The following is a 17,301-nucleotide window of genomic DNA, read 5'->3' as shown; positions in this document are numbered from 1 at the left end:
CCCCCACCCCCAGGAGTGCAGGGTCCTAACCAGACAAGGTCCTTCTAGGTCCACAGTTTCTTCAGTGACCTTGACTGCTTCCCGTGACCATCTTGCCCACTCAGCCACACCAGTGACAGACATCTCAGACCACTCAAGTTGCTCTCCTGCACTTTGGTGTTTTATTATCACTTCCAAATCTCAGTCATACAGGTTAATAAGGGCACTGTTAAATTTTTATTTTTTTAAATGAAGCTAAAACGGCCCCGATGATATGGCCAGTGGGCCCCACCACCTGTCCCCAGGAGTCCCTGGGCCAGAGCCTCTTCCTCTTGGCATTGTCTGGCCAGTGCGCCGTGTTGACTCCCTGCCAGCAGCCCGAGCAGCAGAGGGGGTCAGGGGCTGGCACTGTGGGGAGCAGCCCTCTACAGCTGCTGGCCATTCCCGGTCCAGCTGGTTCTACAACCACCCTAGCAGAGAGCAGTCCAGAGCTGACAGTCGTCCCCAGAGGTCTACTGCCACAGGTGGACATTGCCACCCTGTGCAGCTGCCCTGCGATGTACAGCCTGGAACCTCCGGTCGTGGCTGCCAAGCTCAGAGGACCTGCTCTGTACTGGAAGCGGAGATGTCCAGGAGCCGCCAGGCCGCATATGGGTTGAGCTCATCCTGGTCCCGGCACAGTGCCCACACGTACAGCATGCGTAACACCTTGTCCTGCAGGAGTGGGAATGGGTATGGGCCTGGAGGCAGAGAGCAGCACAGCAGAATGAAGCTGCCAGGTCAGGACATGGGGGACCAGGGAGAGGTGTTGGAGTGTGGGTCTGGGGTCCAGAACAGAGGCTGGGACAGAGGCTAAAACTCAGGACTTGGTAAAACTGGACAAGTCAGTCGCCTTCTGACCTCTACCAGACCCAAAACAGGCCCTGGGACTTCTCAAGGTGCCATCCTGCTGTCCCCTCCCAGCCACAGAACTTCCTGGCTCTGAACTGCCACCTGTGTAGGTGGCTGGCCACTGCCATCCAACTGGTCCTGGGCTGGCTGTCTGCCCTGTCTAGCCCCCTCCCTCACTCACTCACCGGGTTGCCCTCGACCACCTCGCCTTTGGCGTTCTTGATCACCATCACCAGCTGGGCGTGGAAAGTGACAATCAGCACGGGGCCCTGCTCCATCATCTTGCCCATGGCCAGCTGTGGGGGGAGCCAATGGGGTGGATGGGTATCACTGAACAGTCCCCCACCAATTCCCTGTTGCTCCCCTTGATATGGAGACCCCCGTGTCCTGGGATGCTGCCAGGAGGAGCAGGGCACCTCAACATTTCAACTCATCACCCTGGCGGGACTCCGAGGAGCCACCCCAATCAGTACTCCAAGCCTGTCACCTCCTGCTGGCCTGTTTCTGTGTAGGCATTTCCCAGGAAACCCTTCCCATGGACAAATCCAAACCCTCTACTGTGAGATGGAGTCTGAACTTCTGAGAACCCATGAGGGCTCCCAACACCCTGGCAGCCTCTTGGTCCCCAGACTGGGGCTGTGCCGGGTGGGGGGGTGGGAGGGCAGCACACGCAAAAGGACCTCAGAGTTGGGTACCTCATACACAGGTCGGGGGAGGGAGGTTGGCGCTGGCATGCTTTTAGCCCAGAACAGGGAGGAAATGGGGGTGATTGTGGCAGAGCAGGTCTTTGGCAGCTGAGAAGTCCTGACAAAGCCCCCACCCTTCCTAGAAGGTGCAGGCATACCATCACCTTGGGGGACTCTGGGACCCTGATATCTGGGCAGCAGTAGCCCTTATGCCTACCACTTTCCTGAGAATATTCCAACCATAGGACCATGTAAAACTTTCACTGCAAGGGACCCTTGAGATCATTTAATCAAAGTGCCCACCTGTGATGGAACTCCTCCAGGGATGGGGAGCTCACTCCTCATGCTGATCAGTATGCCTTCCCAATCCCAGGGGACACCCAGCCCACCTGGAAAGTCACTTACGTCGACATTGTCAATGTCCAAGATACGGGAGTGGAACTGGAGGCCCAGCGCCTTGGCCTGCTGGATTGGGTGAGCCAGCTGGCTGTAGGTCTGCAACAAGAGGCCAACGTGCCCATCTGAGGACCACCCAAGACCAAGCCACACCAAGGCGCCACACCACAAGAGAGGGCTGGTGCACCGCTAATGCCTGCCCACCTTGGGCAGGTGCCAGCATCCCAGAACATGCTTCCTGCAGGCGGCTCACGAACAGAATTTCCTGATTTCAGCTCTTGCACCTTCCAGAAATGGCCACAGTACCTGGGTGTGCTACACCAGGGGCAGCAGATGCCAGGAGCATGGGTCCAAGTACAGAGGCTGGAGCCACCCATTGCTGGCCCAAGTCACACACTTCCTTCTTATTATAAAGACAGAGCTGTCAGGACCACCAAATGAAAGTGGTATTAATCAGCGCAGTAGGTAACTCCTCTGGAAAGCCACCTGAAATGCACTCCAGGGTTAAGTAGAGGCCTGCTTGGCTGATCTTAAATGCTCCCACATTTATCTCACTCCAAGTCTTGGCCTGGAATCAAACGCTTCTAGGATTTGCCCTAACCCATGGGTGGCTTTGAAACTAACTGCCTTGTTCTCACTGACCAGCCCTTTGTAGGTAGCTGACCATCGCAGGCGGCCTGTTCTCCCTACGGGGACAGTGGCGCCCAAAGTGACACTCTTAATCCCCTCGTGCCTATTCCCACACCCAAAACACAGCCTCTGGGACATGTGCAGCCTCATATCACAACAGGCAACCACAACAGAAGACATTCCAATAGAGAGAAAAATATGGGGTTCTTAAAGATGACATTTAAAAAACACCTCTGTGAGCAGCTATAATCTCAGCTGTGTTCCCAGGGGCACCAGCAGCTCTCTGGCAAAGAGAATCTGCCATGCCATAATGGTTCCAAAGCAAAAACAAAAAAACAAATAAATAAACAAACAAAAAAACACACCTTGTACTGACTACTGGATTAGTCACCATGCAGGGGTGTGTTTAAAAAGAAAATCTAACAATTTCTCTGCTTTTTCCAAGTTATTTTTGAGCTGGTACAGATCAGAATCGACCAAAAAAAGCCTCTGGATTGCTTAATACAAAGAAAATGGAAGCAAACACCCCATGAAGACACAGGTCAGGAAGTGAGCAGGGTAAGGCAAGGTGGCAGGAGAAGATGGAAACCCTGAGGAGATGAGGCGGTTGCCAGGAACAGGGCAGACAGTGTAACACCTGACCCACCTCCTCATAGCCTAGCACTGCCTGTGGCCCTGGGACCCCATCAGGACCCATGGCTCCTCCCCAGGCAAGAAATTTTATCAATGTCTATTTTGATCTGTGTTCTGGGATCTTGAAGCAAGAATAGCTAATGAACTCATCTGGTGCTTTGTGTACCCTGGAACACTGCTTCTGTGTTCAAGCTGTACCCCATGGAACGGGGACAACGGTGTGACTCTGGCTCAGGAAAGGAGGTGACGGAGGCCATTGGGGCCTCCAAATGCTCTTTCTCCAGCACCCACTGGCTCCAGGGGAACATCTAATGCAGCTCAGAGTTATTCATTGTCCATTTCCACCTGAACCCCGGGCCCCCAGCCTATACCCCAGGCCATCCTGGCCATGAGACCTTGCTTCCTGTCACTTAGGGCCACCTAAAACAGGGCAGATAGGCCACACTGAAAACTCACCTTACTCAGATGCTTCTCTTATCATCACCTTTCTCTCCTATGAGCCTTCTTAAACCAGAATTAGGATGGAGGAAGGGTTCTGGATGACAAGGCAGGAGGGCTGCCCTAGTCCCAGGCCATCCTTTAGGCCAAGTAAGGGAAGAAAGAGCAAGCTGGAAGGACCATTCCTGACTAGTTTACTCTAGAACAGTGGTTTCTCAACCTTCTGGCCCTTTAAATACAGTTCCTCATGTTGTGACCCAACCATAAAATTATTTTCGTTGCTACTTCATAACTGTAATGTTGCTGTTATAAATCGTAATGTAAATATCTGATATGCAGGATGGTCTTAGGCGACCCCTGTGAAAGGGTTGTTCTACCGCCAAAGGGGTCACGACCCACAGGTTGAGAATCGCTGCTCTAGAAGGACCAGCCACCAGGCCCTCGGTGAGTCTTGCAGGTTATGTGGTATGATGTGCATAAGGGACAGAAGGATCTGTGCCTCTGAGCATGTCAGACATAAGAACCTCCCTTTAGCCAGGACACCAGGTCCTGCCATGCCTTTTCCAGACCAGCTGCTTAGCAGATCTCCTCCAAACTTGATTTCTGTTTAGGCCTAAATAGAGAAAAAGAAAAGTACTCACAGCTTCATAGCACCAGTCTTTGAGAATGTCAAGCTCTCCAGAAATCATGGCCTAAAAAGGAAAAGACAAAAAAAAAGTAAGAGAATGAGAGTGGGCTTTTGAGGCAGGAGAATATTGAAGGATGTTCTCCAATGAGATCCTTTCCTCAGCAGACCCCTTTGTGGTGGGGTCTGGTTGAGGAAGGATGGGGAAGTTGAGTCAGGCTGCAGCAAGGAGTGCCATCTCCCCAGGCCCTTGGGAGCAGAGCCTCTGCATGTGGCCCAGGGTGGGTCTCCAAAGACCTGGTAGAAGGAAGAGGAAGGTGGCAGTATGCCAGGCTCTCACCCTGGCAGGGAAATTGAACCAAGGAGGTGAGAAGCTGCTTTCTGCTTCCCCTGGGGATAAAGCTTTGGATGGTGAGGCTCATATAGGGAGGGGGGAGTAGGGGCTGCTTCCACAGGAACCTGGAATCAGGGCTGGGAGGAGCCCAGAAAAGGAAAGGGAGGGCCAGGTGCCTGTGGGAAACTGTAGGTAGGCCGAGTGCTGAGCCACCCTTACTGTGGAAGAAGCTGCCTGAGCTTGGACTGCTGCTTTCAGGAATCACCCCACTCCCATCTCTGCCAAGCCCAGCCCAGCCCAGCCCAGCCCAAAGTGGCATGAGGGACCTGGGCAATCAGAGGAGGGAGAGGGGACCACATGGAGGCTGGTGGGAGGAGGTGACAGGCAGAGAGGACAGGCATCCACATGAAGTGAGGACTTTTCTTTCATCCTACTAGGGACCTCCCAAAGGCCTGGTTTGGCTGGGCTAGAGGTTGGGGGCTGTAAATAGGTAGAGAAAAGGCAGCCGACAGGGTCAGGGGCCTCATGGAGGGTGGGACTTTGAGCAAGCCACCCCATCCTCACTTCTGAGGCAAAAGGAGGTGCAAGGGGAGCAGAAAATGGGATTCAGGATTCCTAGGGAGACCTACAGGAAGAGGGAAGAGAGCCCCCTGCTGCCACAGTAGCCCTGGTCTGGCCTCCATGTCTTGAGGATCTGGTTGGAGCTCACATGCATCCCCCCAAGCCCTCCTCATGGCTCACCCCAAGAGCCAGCAGCCAGCTTCTCCCTGACTCCTGAAAGGCCTCTAGCATCTGGAAGACAAACACCTGACCCCTGACAGCCACAAGGAATAGCTTCAGGCAGAGAACACGAGGGAAACGAAATGGAAAGGGAGACTGAATCCTAGAGGCAGACACACACCGTGGGTCAGGGCCACCACCACTAGGACCAGAGGGGGCTATGGGCAACAGATGCCTTCTCAGAGGTATTTGATGGACAAGGCCTGGGAGTGGGGTGCTCAGGCTCTGAAGACTGAAGCCTCATCTCTGCTGAGAAAACACTCTCCTTAGCTAAACATCCCTGGGGGAACTTTCTGATCTGGTCTCAGGTTGGTGGTACACCAAAGGCAGGGCAGTGAGGACAGGACACCTGAGCACCGGCCTTCAGGGTTGGGCACCCACCTCCAGGACATTGGGGATGATGTCATTCTCGCACTGCTGCAGGAACCGCTCCTTGTCAAAGGCCGGATCCACACGTAGGATCTCCGTGAGCACCTCGGACATCTCTGTCTTCGAAAACAGACCTCCTGGGGGCAGCCAAGCCTGGAGTAAGTAGGGGTGCTGGGAACCCCTCCCTGCTGTCAGCCCTGCGGTGTGAGGATGGGGCAAGATGGTCCTGAAGCCACCCACTCACCCAGCAAGTCTGTGACCTTATCTGTCAGTGCACGGGAGGCCCGGATGAGTGTGTTGTCACTCTCGTCATACCTCATCTTCATCTCGAAGAACCCTGAGGAGATGGGTCAGGGGTCAGGGCTCCCTTCCAGAAACATATGCCTCGGCCTGACTTCTGGGAGCTCCTCGTGGTCTGTGTGACTGCTCCAGGCACAGGCGGGGTAAATGAGAAGACCACTCTGAGCTTGCTTCCTCAGCTATGCAGACTGGGCAGCCAACCTACCTCAGGGGCTGCAGACCACTCAGCTGTGGGCCTGGGGGTGGGGGTGGCGGATGCAAACAAGGAAACACGGCCTCTAGGATGGTGTGGCCCCACTATGTCAGCATCTGGGAAGCTCCATGCGCCAGCAAGAGCAGATAACTCCAGGGCCCCGAGTAGGCTTGGGCTCTATCTGCACCAGGGTCCCTGGCCTTTTGGCCTTCCTAATGATGAAGTGTCTCTCAGTATCCACAGCTACATCATCAGGGAGGACATTGTGCCTAGTCACCTTGCTCTGACAATGGCCAAAAGGGTGACCCAGCTCTAATGGCGATGTCCCTGCCCACTGGCCACCTTGAGGCCAGTGCCCCACTGCTCATTCACTGAGTAACCCTGCAGAAATCAGTGGTCCTCTCTGACTCCAGTCTCCTCCTCTGTAAAATGGGGGTCAGCTGTGCCAAGCCTGAGGAGTGCTGTCCCGTCACAGCCTTGCTGTCAGCCATGTGTTGGTGACATGAACACTCACGGTTGAACACCACATTGTTGTCCCTGAAGTCCTTCCACTGCTGATACCACTTGGAGTCCTTGTGCAGCACGACTCCCAGGGCATCCCTGGAGAAGATGGGGTGGTTGGTGAGCAGTTGCTGGGGAGTCACTGGGCCCAGGCCCATTGCTGTGGGGAGGAGGGCCCAAGCTCAGGGGCTTTGGTGACCCCATCCTCATCCCTCAGCTTCCTGTCTTCTCCATTCCCCTTCCCACCTCCTACCCTCCCACAAATTCTCTCAAGGGAGCCAGAGAACCTGGAGTAGAAAACAACTCAATAACTGACTCGTGTGGAACTTTTGTGAGCCTGAAGGGGAGGCAGTGAGGAGAATCCCGGGCCAGGCGGCCTGGTACCTACTCATTGGGCTCAAACACTTTCTCTTCCTTGAACTTCTCTCCAGCAAACTCCTTCCTTTTCCTGAGCCGTTCGGGCCTGCGGTAGGGCCCGGTCTGGCCCAGGACACTTTCATCGATCTCCTTTTTCACTGACTCCACCCCCTGGAGGAGAGTAAAGCTTGGGGTGGGTACTGGGGACCTTCCTGACACCCACAGATCAGTCTCAGTCGGTGCACAGTTGTGTCTAAAGTCAGGGAGTATATGCTGTGAACCCCAACCTCAGGCCCGATGGTACCCTGGGGCCTCCCCTTCCCCAGGTCTTTTGGTCACCTGGCCCACATCATCCACCTGGCCTAACAACAACACGCCTGAGACTCCAAGGGCTGACTTCTGCCCCCTCCCCTTCCAGGAGCAGCAGACACGCCTTCCCCTGCACCCAGATGACCCTCAGATTCTGAGACCCATACCCCACTCTCCCTGGAACCAGGCGGGCATCCTAAGTTCTGCCTCTGCCCCACTCTCCCGATTCAAGCAGACCCAAAGTCTGTGGGTCCACCTCCCCAAATCTCTCGAACCCATTTCCCCTCCCTCCACCCCAAGGGCAGCTCCATCAAGGCCTCCCAAGACACTCTCAGGACTCCTCTGTGCCGGTACCAGAGTCCAGACTGGAAAGCTGTGCCTCTTCCACACCCAATAGACATACTTCAGTTTATTGCACTTCACACATATTGTTTTTTTATAAATTAAAGGTAAGACCCTCTACCAGTAAAAAGATTACAACTTGCTGAAGGCTCAGATAATGGTATTTCTTTTAGCAATAAAAAATTAAGGTCTATACATTGTGATTTGAGACACAATGCTATAGCACATGTAACAGATTACAGTACAGTGTAACGTAACTTTTGAATGCGCTGGGAAACCACATCACTTCTATGGTTGGCTTTATTGTAATATTCACTTTAGTCAATGGTCTAGAACCAATCCTACACTATCTATGAGGTCTACCTATATCCTTCTTTGGTTCCTTGTCACTTTCTGGAGAAAACCTCAAGTCCTCTGGGTGGCCTGCAGGACCGTTCCAATGGTCTCTGCTTTCCCTTGGCCTCCCTCTGAGACCCCTGCATTTGCTCTGACTATGCCAGGTGGCGAGGGATATACCAAGCAGACTGTACTTGCACCCCTCCACAGGACCTGCTCCCTCTGTCTACAACCTTCCCTGTGTGTTTCTCTGTCACATGTCACTCAGGAACTGCCTGTCCCCTTTTCTGTCCCCCCAAACCCTTTGAGAGTCGGAACTCGGACTTTGTCTTCTGTGGCTCCCGTGGCCAGCAGAGGCCCTGGCATGTGGTTCAATAACTGTTACTGGAATGAATTCAGGACCTCAGTCACCCCCAGTGCAACAGAACTCTGGGTTATGGACATTGCTTAGGGTGTAGCAATTAACTCTCAGTTAATGCAGCTGAGAGTGTGCGAGAGGCTCTCTCAGTGCATTAACCTGCAGCTCCATAGGGGCTGTGACTTGCCGAAGGTCACCCAGCCAGGAGGCAGCAGGGCCTAAAACCTCAAGTGGGCTCTCCTCACCAATCCCACTGCACTCCCTTCAGTGCAGCCAGCCTTTTCTGGGATTGAGCTCTGAGGTGGGAACCCTGGCTCTCAGCTTCAGAGAGGGCCAGAGCCCACGCAGGCCCCAGCATCTAACTCACCTGGGAGAGGGCTTTGAAGGCCCCACCCTTGGACACCGACTCGGCAGACTGCTTGGCAGTCTTGGCTGCTTCCTCCACACCCTCCTTGATTTTCCGGCCAAGGTCACTTTTACTGACTTCGTCAAGACTCTACTGAGACAGAAAAGGGAGAGGGTGTCAGCGCAGTACCCTTGGAGACCCACAGGGGTGCCCCTGGAACCAAGGCCAGTCCTTAACCTCCAAAGGGTGGGTGGGAACAGGCACTCTGAACTCATCTGGCTCCTCAGCACCAAGACTTAGGCACACACATCTGAGAACACTGCCTACAATTCCTGGGGTGCTGTTCCCTTGGGTCAACTGGCCTTTTCCCAGAATGGGAAGGAGCCCCAAGTCTTCATAGAATGCCACAAGAGCAGCAGTCCAGGGAGAGGGAGTGAGAAAGAAAGTGAGGGTGTGCCCAGTATTGGGCCTATAACCTGCAAAGTCCTGCCTCCCCTATCCTGCCCACAACAGAACCAGTAAGAAGAAAGACCCCACACCGTGGGGGGGGAAGGCAGGGAATCTCAACCTGGTATCTACTCTCCCCTGGAGGTGAACTATCCCCTCCCCTTCTGTTTTTAGGCAGGCAGAATAAAACCTTTATTTTACCCTCATGTGCTAGCTGGTGGACCATTCACTTCTAACTTAAGTAGTAAACTGCCTGGCAGGTGGGCAAGTGTGACTTCCCTTCCTTCCTGAGGGGTGTTGTGTATTTGAACTCTGGAAGCCACCATGCCAGGCTGGCTCCCCCCTTATTAGCTGCCCAGCTCCCGAGTCATGTCTGCATGACCCCATGGTGAGGCACAGATGGGCCACGGGGGCTGTGGCAGGAAACTGGGGGACCCAGAGGCCATTACCTCCTTCACAGTGCCGGTGATAGCCCCCAACTTCTTCTTGATCACCTCACTTGTCCGCACGGTTTCGGATTCAATGGTTTTCTATAGAAAGGATGTTGTTTCCTTTAATTACTATATAGCAGTTACCAGAGAGCCAAAAGACCAAAGAAACATTTTCTTAGCAGCCCCCACCTTCCCCAAACTTCACCTCTCCATCCGCCTCTAACCCACCCCACTGCCTGGTCCGTGGGTCTCAGCAGCTGAAGGCCAACTGGGACCCTCATGAGCACAGGAGGCCTTGGTCATGAATCTTTCTCTGGGTGGCAGGGGCTGGTCTTGCCTGTCAGCTTGTCAGTATTCTCCTTCCCCACTTTGCCCCCCACCCAGTCACCAGTCACTGCAGCATTTCCCACACCCCAGCCACCCCACCCAACCTTAGCCTGCTCTGCCCCCAAAGGACTCCTCAGCCCAACCCCGACTTTAATGAAAAGGGTGTTCTTCCCTTGGGTTGAGTCCCCACACAGGTAGTCACATCTATTTGCGAGATTTGGGGGGACACTCAGAGGGAACAGGGCTTGTACATGGCCTGGGAGGGGGCCTGGGGCAGTGCACCCCCACTCAGTGCAGCTACTTGTTAAGAGGTGGAAATGGTAATTAGTAATTATACAAGCACCCTGAGGCACATTCTATCCATTTCACTCAGAGGACGTATGATCAGGAGGCTCTTAGGAGCAGCACACCTCAAACCCAGTGCTTGAGGGGTCACAAGGGGTCTTTGGAGCTGGAGATTCTAACCCAGCAGGTAGAGAGGGCCCTGCATTTCTCACCAGCTCCCAGAAGCCAATGCTGTACTATGTCACTACAGAACTGGAAAGCTGGATGATCCATTCTTGTCCCCTAGGCAGCTATCATCACTGAGGTGAACTCAGCTCCACAAAAGCTGCTCTTCCCCCAATCACACCTGCACTGAGCTCCATGCACTGTCTGGGACCAGGAAAATCCTGGCTCTGAAAGTAAGTGCCCACTGAGGGAGACACAAGCAAAGGGACTCACATATTTCCTTCTGGCTTCCTGGAGCGCATCTGACTCTTCCAACTTCCGGGCCTCATCTCGGAATTTTTTTATACTTTCTTTCATTTCTTTGTTTTTGGCTAACTCTTGTTTGATATTATCTAGCAAGCCGGAGAGAAAGCCTTTTCGGTTTCCAGAAGAATAGGATTTGAACTGGAAAGATGTAAAAGGAATAAAGGATTTTTAATTTTCTCCTTTTTGTTTATGCAGGTTTAACAATACAAGACAAATTTAAAAAGTCCAGACATCCAGACAACAAAGTATTATCCTATATAATAAAAGCCTAGTATGCAAATCGAACAGCAGAATGACTGGCAGAACGACCGGTCACTATGACACGCACCGACCACCAAGGGGCAGATGCTCAATGCAGGAGCTGCCCCCAGCCTGCTGGCCCCGACCAGCCATGGTGGTGTGGGCAGGCCAGGCCAGCCAAGGTGGGTGCCAGCGGGGGACCCTACCCATGCACGAATTTCATGCACCGGGCCTCTAGTTTAGCAACAAAAAGAAGTGAGCTATCAAGCCATAAAAAGACCTAAAGGAAACTTAAAAGCATCTTATTAAATTAAAGAAGCCAGTCTGATTCCAACTCTATGAAATTCTGGAAAAGGCAAAACTTTGGGTTTGGGATAAACAGACAGGACACAGGATTATTAGGGCAGTAGAAATTATTCTGTATAATACTATAATGATGAATACAAATGATTATATTTGCCAAAACTCATAGAATGTAAAACACAGAGTGATCCTAATGTAATCTATAGACTTCAGTTAATAATAATGTATCCATATCAGCTCACCAGTTGTAACAAATGTCCCACCCTGATACAAGATGTGAATAACAGGGAAACTGTGCAGAGTGGGAGAGGAGGTATATGTGAACTCTCTGTACTTCCTGCTCAATTTTTCTGTGAATCTAAAACTGTTTAAAAAAAAAAAAAGTCTATTAAAAATAAAACATAATGCCAGGCTCCTTCTCCAACAGAGGAAACACTGGAAAAGAAAAAGGAGCAGCTTGGAATCCTCCTGGGGATTCAAACATGCTCACCCAAGGCCAAGGTCAACACCAAAGGGGCTCATGACCCAAAACTGAATTTGAAGAATTCTGTGGCCCCTAGTCTCAAAGGCGGCTGGCACAGGGCCCTGCTCTCTGGGCTTTTGGGGCCACTCCCAAGTTCCCATTTGGGACTTACATGTCACCCAAAGGCCTGCACACTGGTCCAAATCTCCCTCTCTTGGCCCACAGGATCACAGTCACCGAGAGCTCAAGCTCAAAATTCTCCTCCACCCAACACACCCAGAGGCCAGACTCTAAAAGAGGCCCTGCTCCAGGAACAAGCCACAGTGTTGTACACTGCTTAAGACACAGGGTCAGACAGAACCAGGTTTAAATCCCTGCTTTGGCACTTATGTAACTAAGAGCACGCTCAGAAAAGAGAATGCTTAAAGAATGATTGTGAGAGAGTCAAATCATAGTGAAGTGGCTGAGCGTGCTCAGCTGCTCCTACCACTTCCACAATGTGTTGGGTATGCTGCCATGGTTGGGGGCTCACTTTACCGATTTCAAGAGCAACTGCCTCCCCGGCCCATCAAGCCCCAGGGAAAGTTTTGACAAGCTCAGGGCTACTCCACAGGAAAGGCGGCCTGGCCTTGTCTAGATGTACCCTGGCAGGCTGCTGTCTTGTCTAGATGCACCCTGATCAGCCTTTCTCTCCACAGGACTCCAAGTTCTAAAAACATCAGGGACTATGCCACCTTGCAGCAGCCCTGACACTCGCTCAGGGGCTACAAACTGCAGTTGGGATTGGACAAGTAAAGGGAAGGGCCACAGGGGTCCCATGCCTGTAACAGCACCAGGAGAGGATCAGGGAGATAAAGCCTGAGCAAGGCAGACGCAGGAAACAAGCTGTCTGCATGGAAACAGCTGAGATGAGCCTGGAAAGCAGAATGGGCTGCCCAATGCAGACTGGGGTAGAATGTCAGGTTTGGGGCTTTGCTCCCTGGCCGTGAGGCACCAACAGAAGCGTGGTTGAAGGGGAGTGACAGGGAGGGCAAAGCTCTAGAAAATGCTAATGTGAAGAACAACATAAAGGATGGGGGAGATGTAGCCTAGAGAAACTAAGCCCCAGGATATGATGGTTGACACTCTGGATTTGCTCAAATGCTTATAAGGCTGTCACCTAGAAACGGAATAGCCTTGCACAGTGAAGGACCCACTGGTAGAAACCACAAAGAACGTCTTTCTAGCCATCAGTTGACACATTGTGCTACTTTGTGAGGCAGGGTTCTAGCCCTGACAATGTTGAGCACTTCTAGGGATATGGAGAAGACTAGGCATTTAGGCTCTGTAACTCCCAAGGCTTTAGATATGGAATGCCTGGCAATATGGGCAACATCCTGGAGCCCTCTTTGTTGTCAACCAGCTCTGATTTTTCAGGCCTCCCCTTCTGTCTGCTTGATCTGAGTTACTCACCAGGGGCAGCTCTCCATTTGGCCTGCGTATCTGATAGGTACCACGGGGTAGTGGCACTAGATTGTGGCTGGACAGAAACTGGACACCACTGCCGAGGCATCTCTAATTGGGGGAGAAAAGAGAAAGATCCATTCAGATAAGGGTAACTAGGAAGTAAGTAGGCCACACTAAAAAAGCAGGAGTTGCCTGAGACTCATTTGCCAATTTTTTAAAAAATATGTATTTTTATTGATTTCAGAAAGGAAGAGAAACATCAATAATGAAAATCACCAATCAGCCACCTCCTGCACGCCCCCCAGTGGGGATCGAGCCCGCAACCCAGGCATATGCCCTTGACCGGAATCAAACCAGGGACCCTTCAGTCTGCAGGATAATGCTCTAGCCACTGAGCTAAACCAGCTAGGGCTCCTTCTCCAATTTTTATCCCATGACTGCCACTTGCTAAACGCTCCACAATCTTCCCAAATTCTGAGAAGCCAGTGGAATCTGTTGGGAAGAGAAAACACTGGATCTCCATCACCAGGGGCCATATCTACTTTCCCACCTCTGAACCTAGGGGAAACCAGTTTGGTCCTAGGACAGCCGTGGGCAAACTATGGCCTGTGGGCCGGATCTGGCCCGTTTGAAATTAATAAAACTAAAAAAAAAAGACCGTACCCTTTTATGTAATGATGTTTACTTTGAATTTATATTAGTTCACACAAACACTCCATCCATGCTTTTGTTCCGGCCCTTCGGTCCAGTTTAAGAACCCACTGTGGCCCTCGAGTCAAAAAGTTTGCCCACCCCTGTCCTAGGAAATGTCAATTTATGGTGGAACAAGGCTAAATCCCCAACTTAATCCCTTAGTCTGACAATAAGCAGGCTGAGTCTCAATGCTGATGGCAAGCAGTCTTTTCTCACAAGCCCACCCACTTCTGCTGGCCTTGTAAGACCAGAGACCTGGGCATTAAGAGGTAAACACTGATAGCCCTGGCTAAGTAGCTCAGGTGGTTAGAAGAACATTGTCCCAATATGCCAGAGTTGTAGGTTTGATCCCTAGTCAGGGCATATACAAGAATCAACCAATGAATGCATAAAATAAGTGGAACAACAAATAGATGTTTCTCTCTCTAAAATAAATTTTTAAAAAGAGCTAAACACTGATAACTTACTGTACCAGGCACAACCCTGGAATAAACCTACCATGTCCTGGTCCAGGATCAGGCTATAAGCAGGGCAACTTAGGGAGTCACTTTGGCAAAGATGCTGCTAACCTAAGGGCTTATGCAGGTCCTGTTCAGTGTTGTATCCCAGAACCCAGCATGGAGCCGGGCACATTGATATCAATAGCCCGATAGAACCAAACTTTCTTCTTTGTTTTTTTTTTTTTTTAATAAATCTTTATTGTTGAAAGTATTACTTATGTTCCCTTTTTCCCCCCATTGCCCCCCTCCAGCCCACCCCTGTCCCCAACCCCAGGCCTTCACCACCCTATTATCTGTGTCCATGGGTTATGCATATATATGCATACAAGGTCTTTGGTTGATTACCTCTCACCCACCTACCCACCCACCCACCCATCTCCTGCCTTCCCTCCAAGATTCCGCATTCTGTTCCATACTTCCATGTCTCTGAATCCACTCCGTTCATCAGTTTATTTTATTAATCAGACTCCACATGAGTGAAATCATGTGATACTTATCTTTCTCTGACTGACTTATTTCACTTAGTACAATACTCTCCAGGGCCACTGCTCTAAACCCTGATTCAAAAGACAAAGCCAATGAAAAAAATCAGTCCAAGACAACTTCTTTCTCCGGCACTCAGATTCCAATGGAATATTTTCCTTTCTCCAGAATCTGGCTCTGGAGTCAGAATGACCTCGGCTTTATGTTATAGCATAGTAAAAGCTAGGAAAATTCCAGGAGAAGCAGAATAGGGAAACTGAGACAGTTAAACAGCAGTTTGTGTCCATCTAGTACAGTGGTTCTCAACCTTCCTAATGCTGCGACCCTTTAATACAGTTCCTCACGTTGTGGTGACCCCCCAACCATAAAATTACTTTCGTTGCTACTTCATAACTGTAATTTTGCTACTGTTATGAATCGTAATGTAAATATCTGATATGCAGGATGTGTTTTCATTGTTACAAATTGAACATAACTAAAGCATAGTGATTAATCACAAAAACAATATGTAATTATATATGTGTTTTCCGATGGTCTCAGGCGACCACTGTGAGAGGGTCGTTCGATCGCCAAAGGGGTTTCGACCCACAGGTTGAGAACCGCTGATCTAGTAAATCCTATCTCCTAAAACTAGGACACGTAAGAGTAAACAGTTTACACTTCTCTTCCCCAACCAGAGGGTAAATAGCTTAAATCACCTTACTAGAAATCCAATTAAGTGCCATTTGCCAACCACACCCAAGGACAGATAAATTAAGAGAATAAATCTCATTTTGGTATATCAGCAAAAGCTGATGAATATTTTACTGATCTACCTCTAAAACCTCCCCTAAAGGCCCAGCCTTTAAAACCCCTGCCAATGAAAGTCCAGGAAGCACCCCAGTGCCACTCATTCCCTTCCCCTTCCCCTTCAGCACCCCTCACACACACCCCCCGCTCATGTATCCCCTCACCTCTAAGGGACTTCATGGGCTGCGGCGGCTCCTCCACGGCTCCCTCTCCCCCTCTTTTCTCTGACTTCCCAGGGAGCCAGAGCAGCCCAGCCTCGGCTCTCCTATTACTTCTTCTGTACCCTTCCCTGTTGCACACTCGTAAGTATATTTTTGCTGCGGTCAATAAACTTTTGCTTGCTTTTCTATACTTTGCCTCATTTTGTTTTGTTTTTTAATCCTCACCCGAGGATATTTTTCCATTGATTTTTAGAGAGTGGAAGAGAGAGGGAAAGACAGAGAGAAACATCCATGGGAGAGAAACACATCGATTGGTTGCCTCCTGCACTACCAGCAACTGAGGTCTGAGCCCTTGTCTCTCTCAGCTGGCTGGCTCCTCACTGCTCTCTTGGAGTGTATCTTCAAGAAATCCCACTTGGCTTTACTTTCATTTTTGTTGACCTTAAAATCTTTTCTGCGTGGACGGAAGGACGAGAACCGCGGTCCCACCGGGAAGCCCAATTGGTCGCACTTGGACGGGGTCAGCCCCACTAGCTCAGACTGAGGGCAGGCTGCTTAGCCAGGCTGCCCCCAGTGTCCTAACCCGTAAAACAGCGGTAAGCAACAGCATCATCAAGTTCTATTTTCTGAGTGGGTTTTACACGCGCTGACCCCACCGCAACTCCTGGGACAAAGTTCTTAGCAAGGCCAAGCTCCTCCTTGCACTCGGACGGCCAGGCGGCACTGCAGGAGGTGCCCTCGGTGGAGGCCCTGGCATGTAAACGTGAGGCACACAGCCACGGGCTTTTGCCTTCTCGCGGCTTCTCTCCTAGGCGCCAACCCCGTGGGGGCTGACCAGGAGGCGAGGACGGGGATCCGCTCCCGCCCCAGCCCCGCGCAGCGCCGTTCCCGCCCCGCACGCCCGGCGCCCGCACTCAGGCCCAGCTCCGGGTTCCCTGCCCCGGCCTCAGCTGACCCACGATCCAACCCCACGCCTCTCGCGGAGACCAGGGAAAGGCCGAGGGGGCCAAAGGCCCGAAGAGAAGGGGACCCTAGAGGTCGTGGGCCGGGAGCTTCCTAAGATCAGCCATCCTCCAGCTCCCTCTCCCCCAGGCCCCACAGGTCTGCTCACCCGCGGGCAGCGGCACCAGCCTCTCCGCAGCGTCGCCGCCGCCATATTGGAGGACCCCGTGTGACCTTCTCTCCGCGCGGCTTGATAGTGTCATCCGTCGCGTCAGCCTGGAACGCCTAGGGCCTGGGACAAGCGGCCTGAGAGCGATGCTGAGGCGAGAAAATGACTCTGATTGGATAGAACGCCAGGGAGGCGGGCCTTGGAGGTAGGTCTCCGACAGGGGCGAGGCCTAACAGGGGCGGGGAATTCCTGAAGAGTGAGGCCTCTGTTCCGACAGGATTTCGGAAGAGCGGGGCCTGCCGCTGGGTGTGGTCCGGGGGCGGGAGCTCCTGGAGGCTAAGACCTACG

General features: G+C 51.9%; 1 protein-coding gene across 6 annotated transcripts; it reads right to left on the bottom strand.

The window, feature by feature from the left end:
- Positions 1-138: 138 nt before the first annotated feature.
- TIMM44 (translocase of inner mitochondrial membrane 44) lies at positions 139-17,082 on the bottom strand. Of its 6 annotated transcripts, none has more exons than XM_036315354.1 (13): positions 16,954-17,082; positions 13,223-13,324; positions 10,732-10,902; positions 9,700-9,780; positions 8,825-8,953; positions 7,144-7,283; positions 6,769-6,854; positions 6,006-6,098; positions 5,774-5,898; positions 4,295-4,345; positions 1,962-2,051; positions 1,056-1,166; positions 139-719 (listed from the first exon to the last, which is right to left on the bottom strand). In XM_036315354.1, exons 1-13 carry the CDS (start codon positions 16,996-16,998, stop codon positions 492-494), a joined length of 1,452 nt encoding a protein of 483 aa, XP_036171247.1. In that variant the 5' UTR covers positions 16,999-17,082; the 3' UTR covers positions 139-491. The 6 variants fall into 6 exon arrangements, with proteins under 6 accessions (XP_036171247.1, XP_036171251.1, XP_036171252.1 ...); XM_036315358.1 differs by having other exon boundaries at positions 139-693; XM_036315359.1 differs by lacking the exon at positions 1,056-1,166 and having other exon boundaries at positions 139-693.
- Between the last annotated feature and the right edge of the window lie 219 nt (positions 17,083-17,301).

The sequence above is a fragment of the Myotis myotis genome, unplaced genomic scaffold (genome assembly GCF_014108235.1).
Source record: "Myotis myotis isolate mMyoMyo1 unplaced genomic scaffold, mMyoMyo1.p scaffold_m19_p_6, whole genome shotgun sequence".
NCBI classification, from domain to species: Eukaryota; Metazoa; Chordata; class Mammalia; order Chiroptera; family Vespertilionidae; genus Myotis; species Myotis myotis.
The sequence above is the reverse complement of the archived record's forward strand: the minus strand, read 5'-3'. Positions and strand labels throughout refer to the sequence as shown.

What these genes read in the sequence shown, in the direction of transcription:
- TIMM44 (XM_036315354.1), bottom strand. Translation starts at nt 16,998, where the DNA reads ATGGCGGCGGCGACGCTGCGGAGAGGCTGGTGCCGCTGCCCGCGG. An exon ending in GCTGGTGCCGCTGCCCGCGG is followed by an intron (nt 13,325 to 16,953) that starts GTGAGCAGACCT and finishes TCCCCCAATTAG; the next exon opens with AGATGCCTCGGCAGTGGTGT. An exon ending in AGGTGGTCGAGGGCAACCCG is followed by an intron (nt 720 to 1,055) that starts GTGAGTGAGTGA and finishes CTCTGCCTCCAG; the next exon opens with GCCCATACCCATTCCCACTC.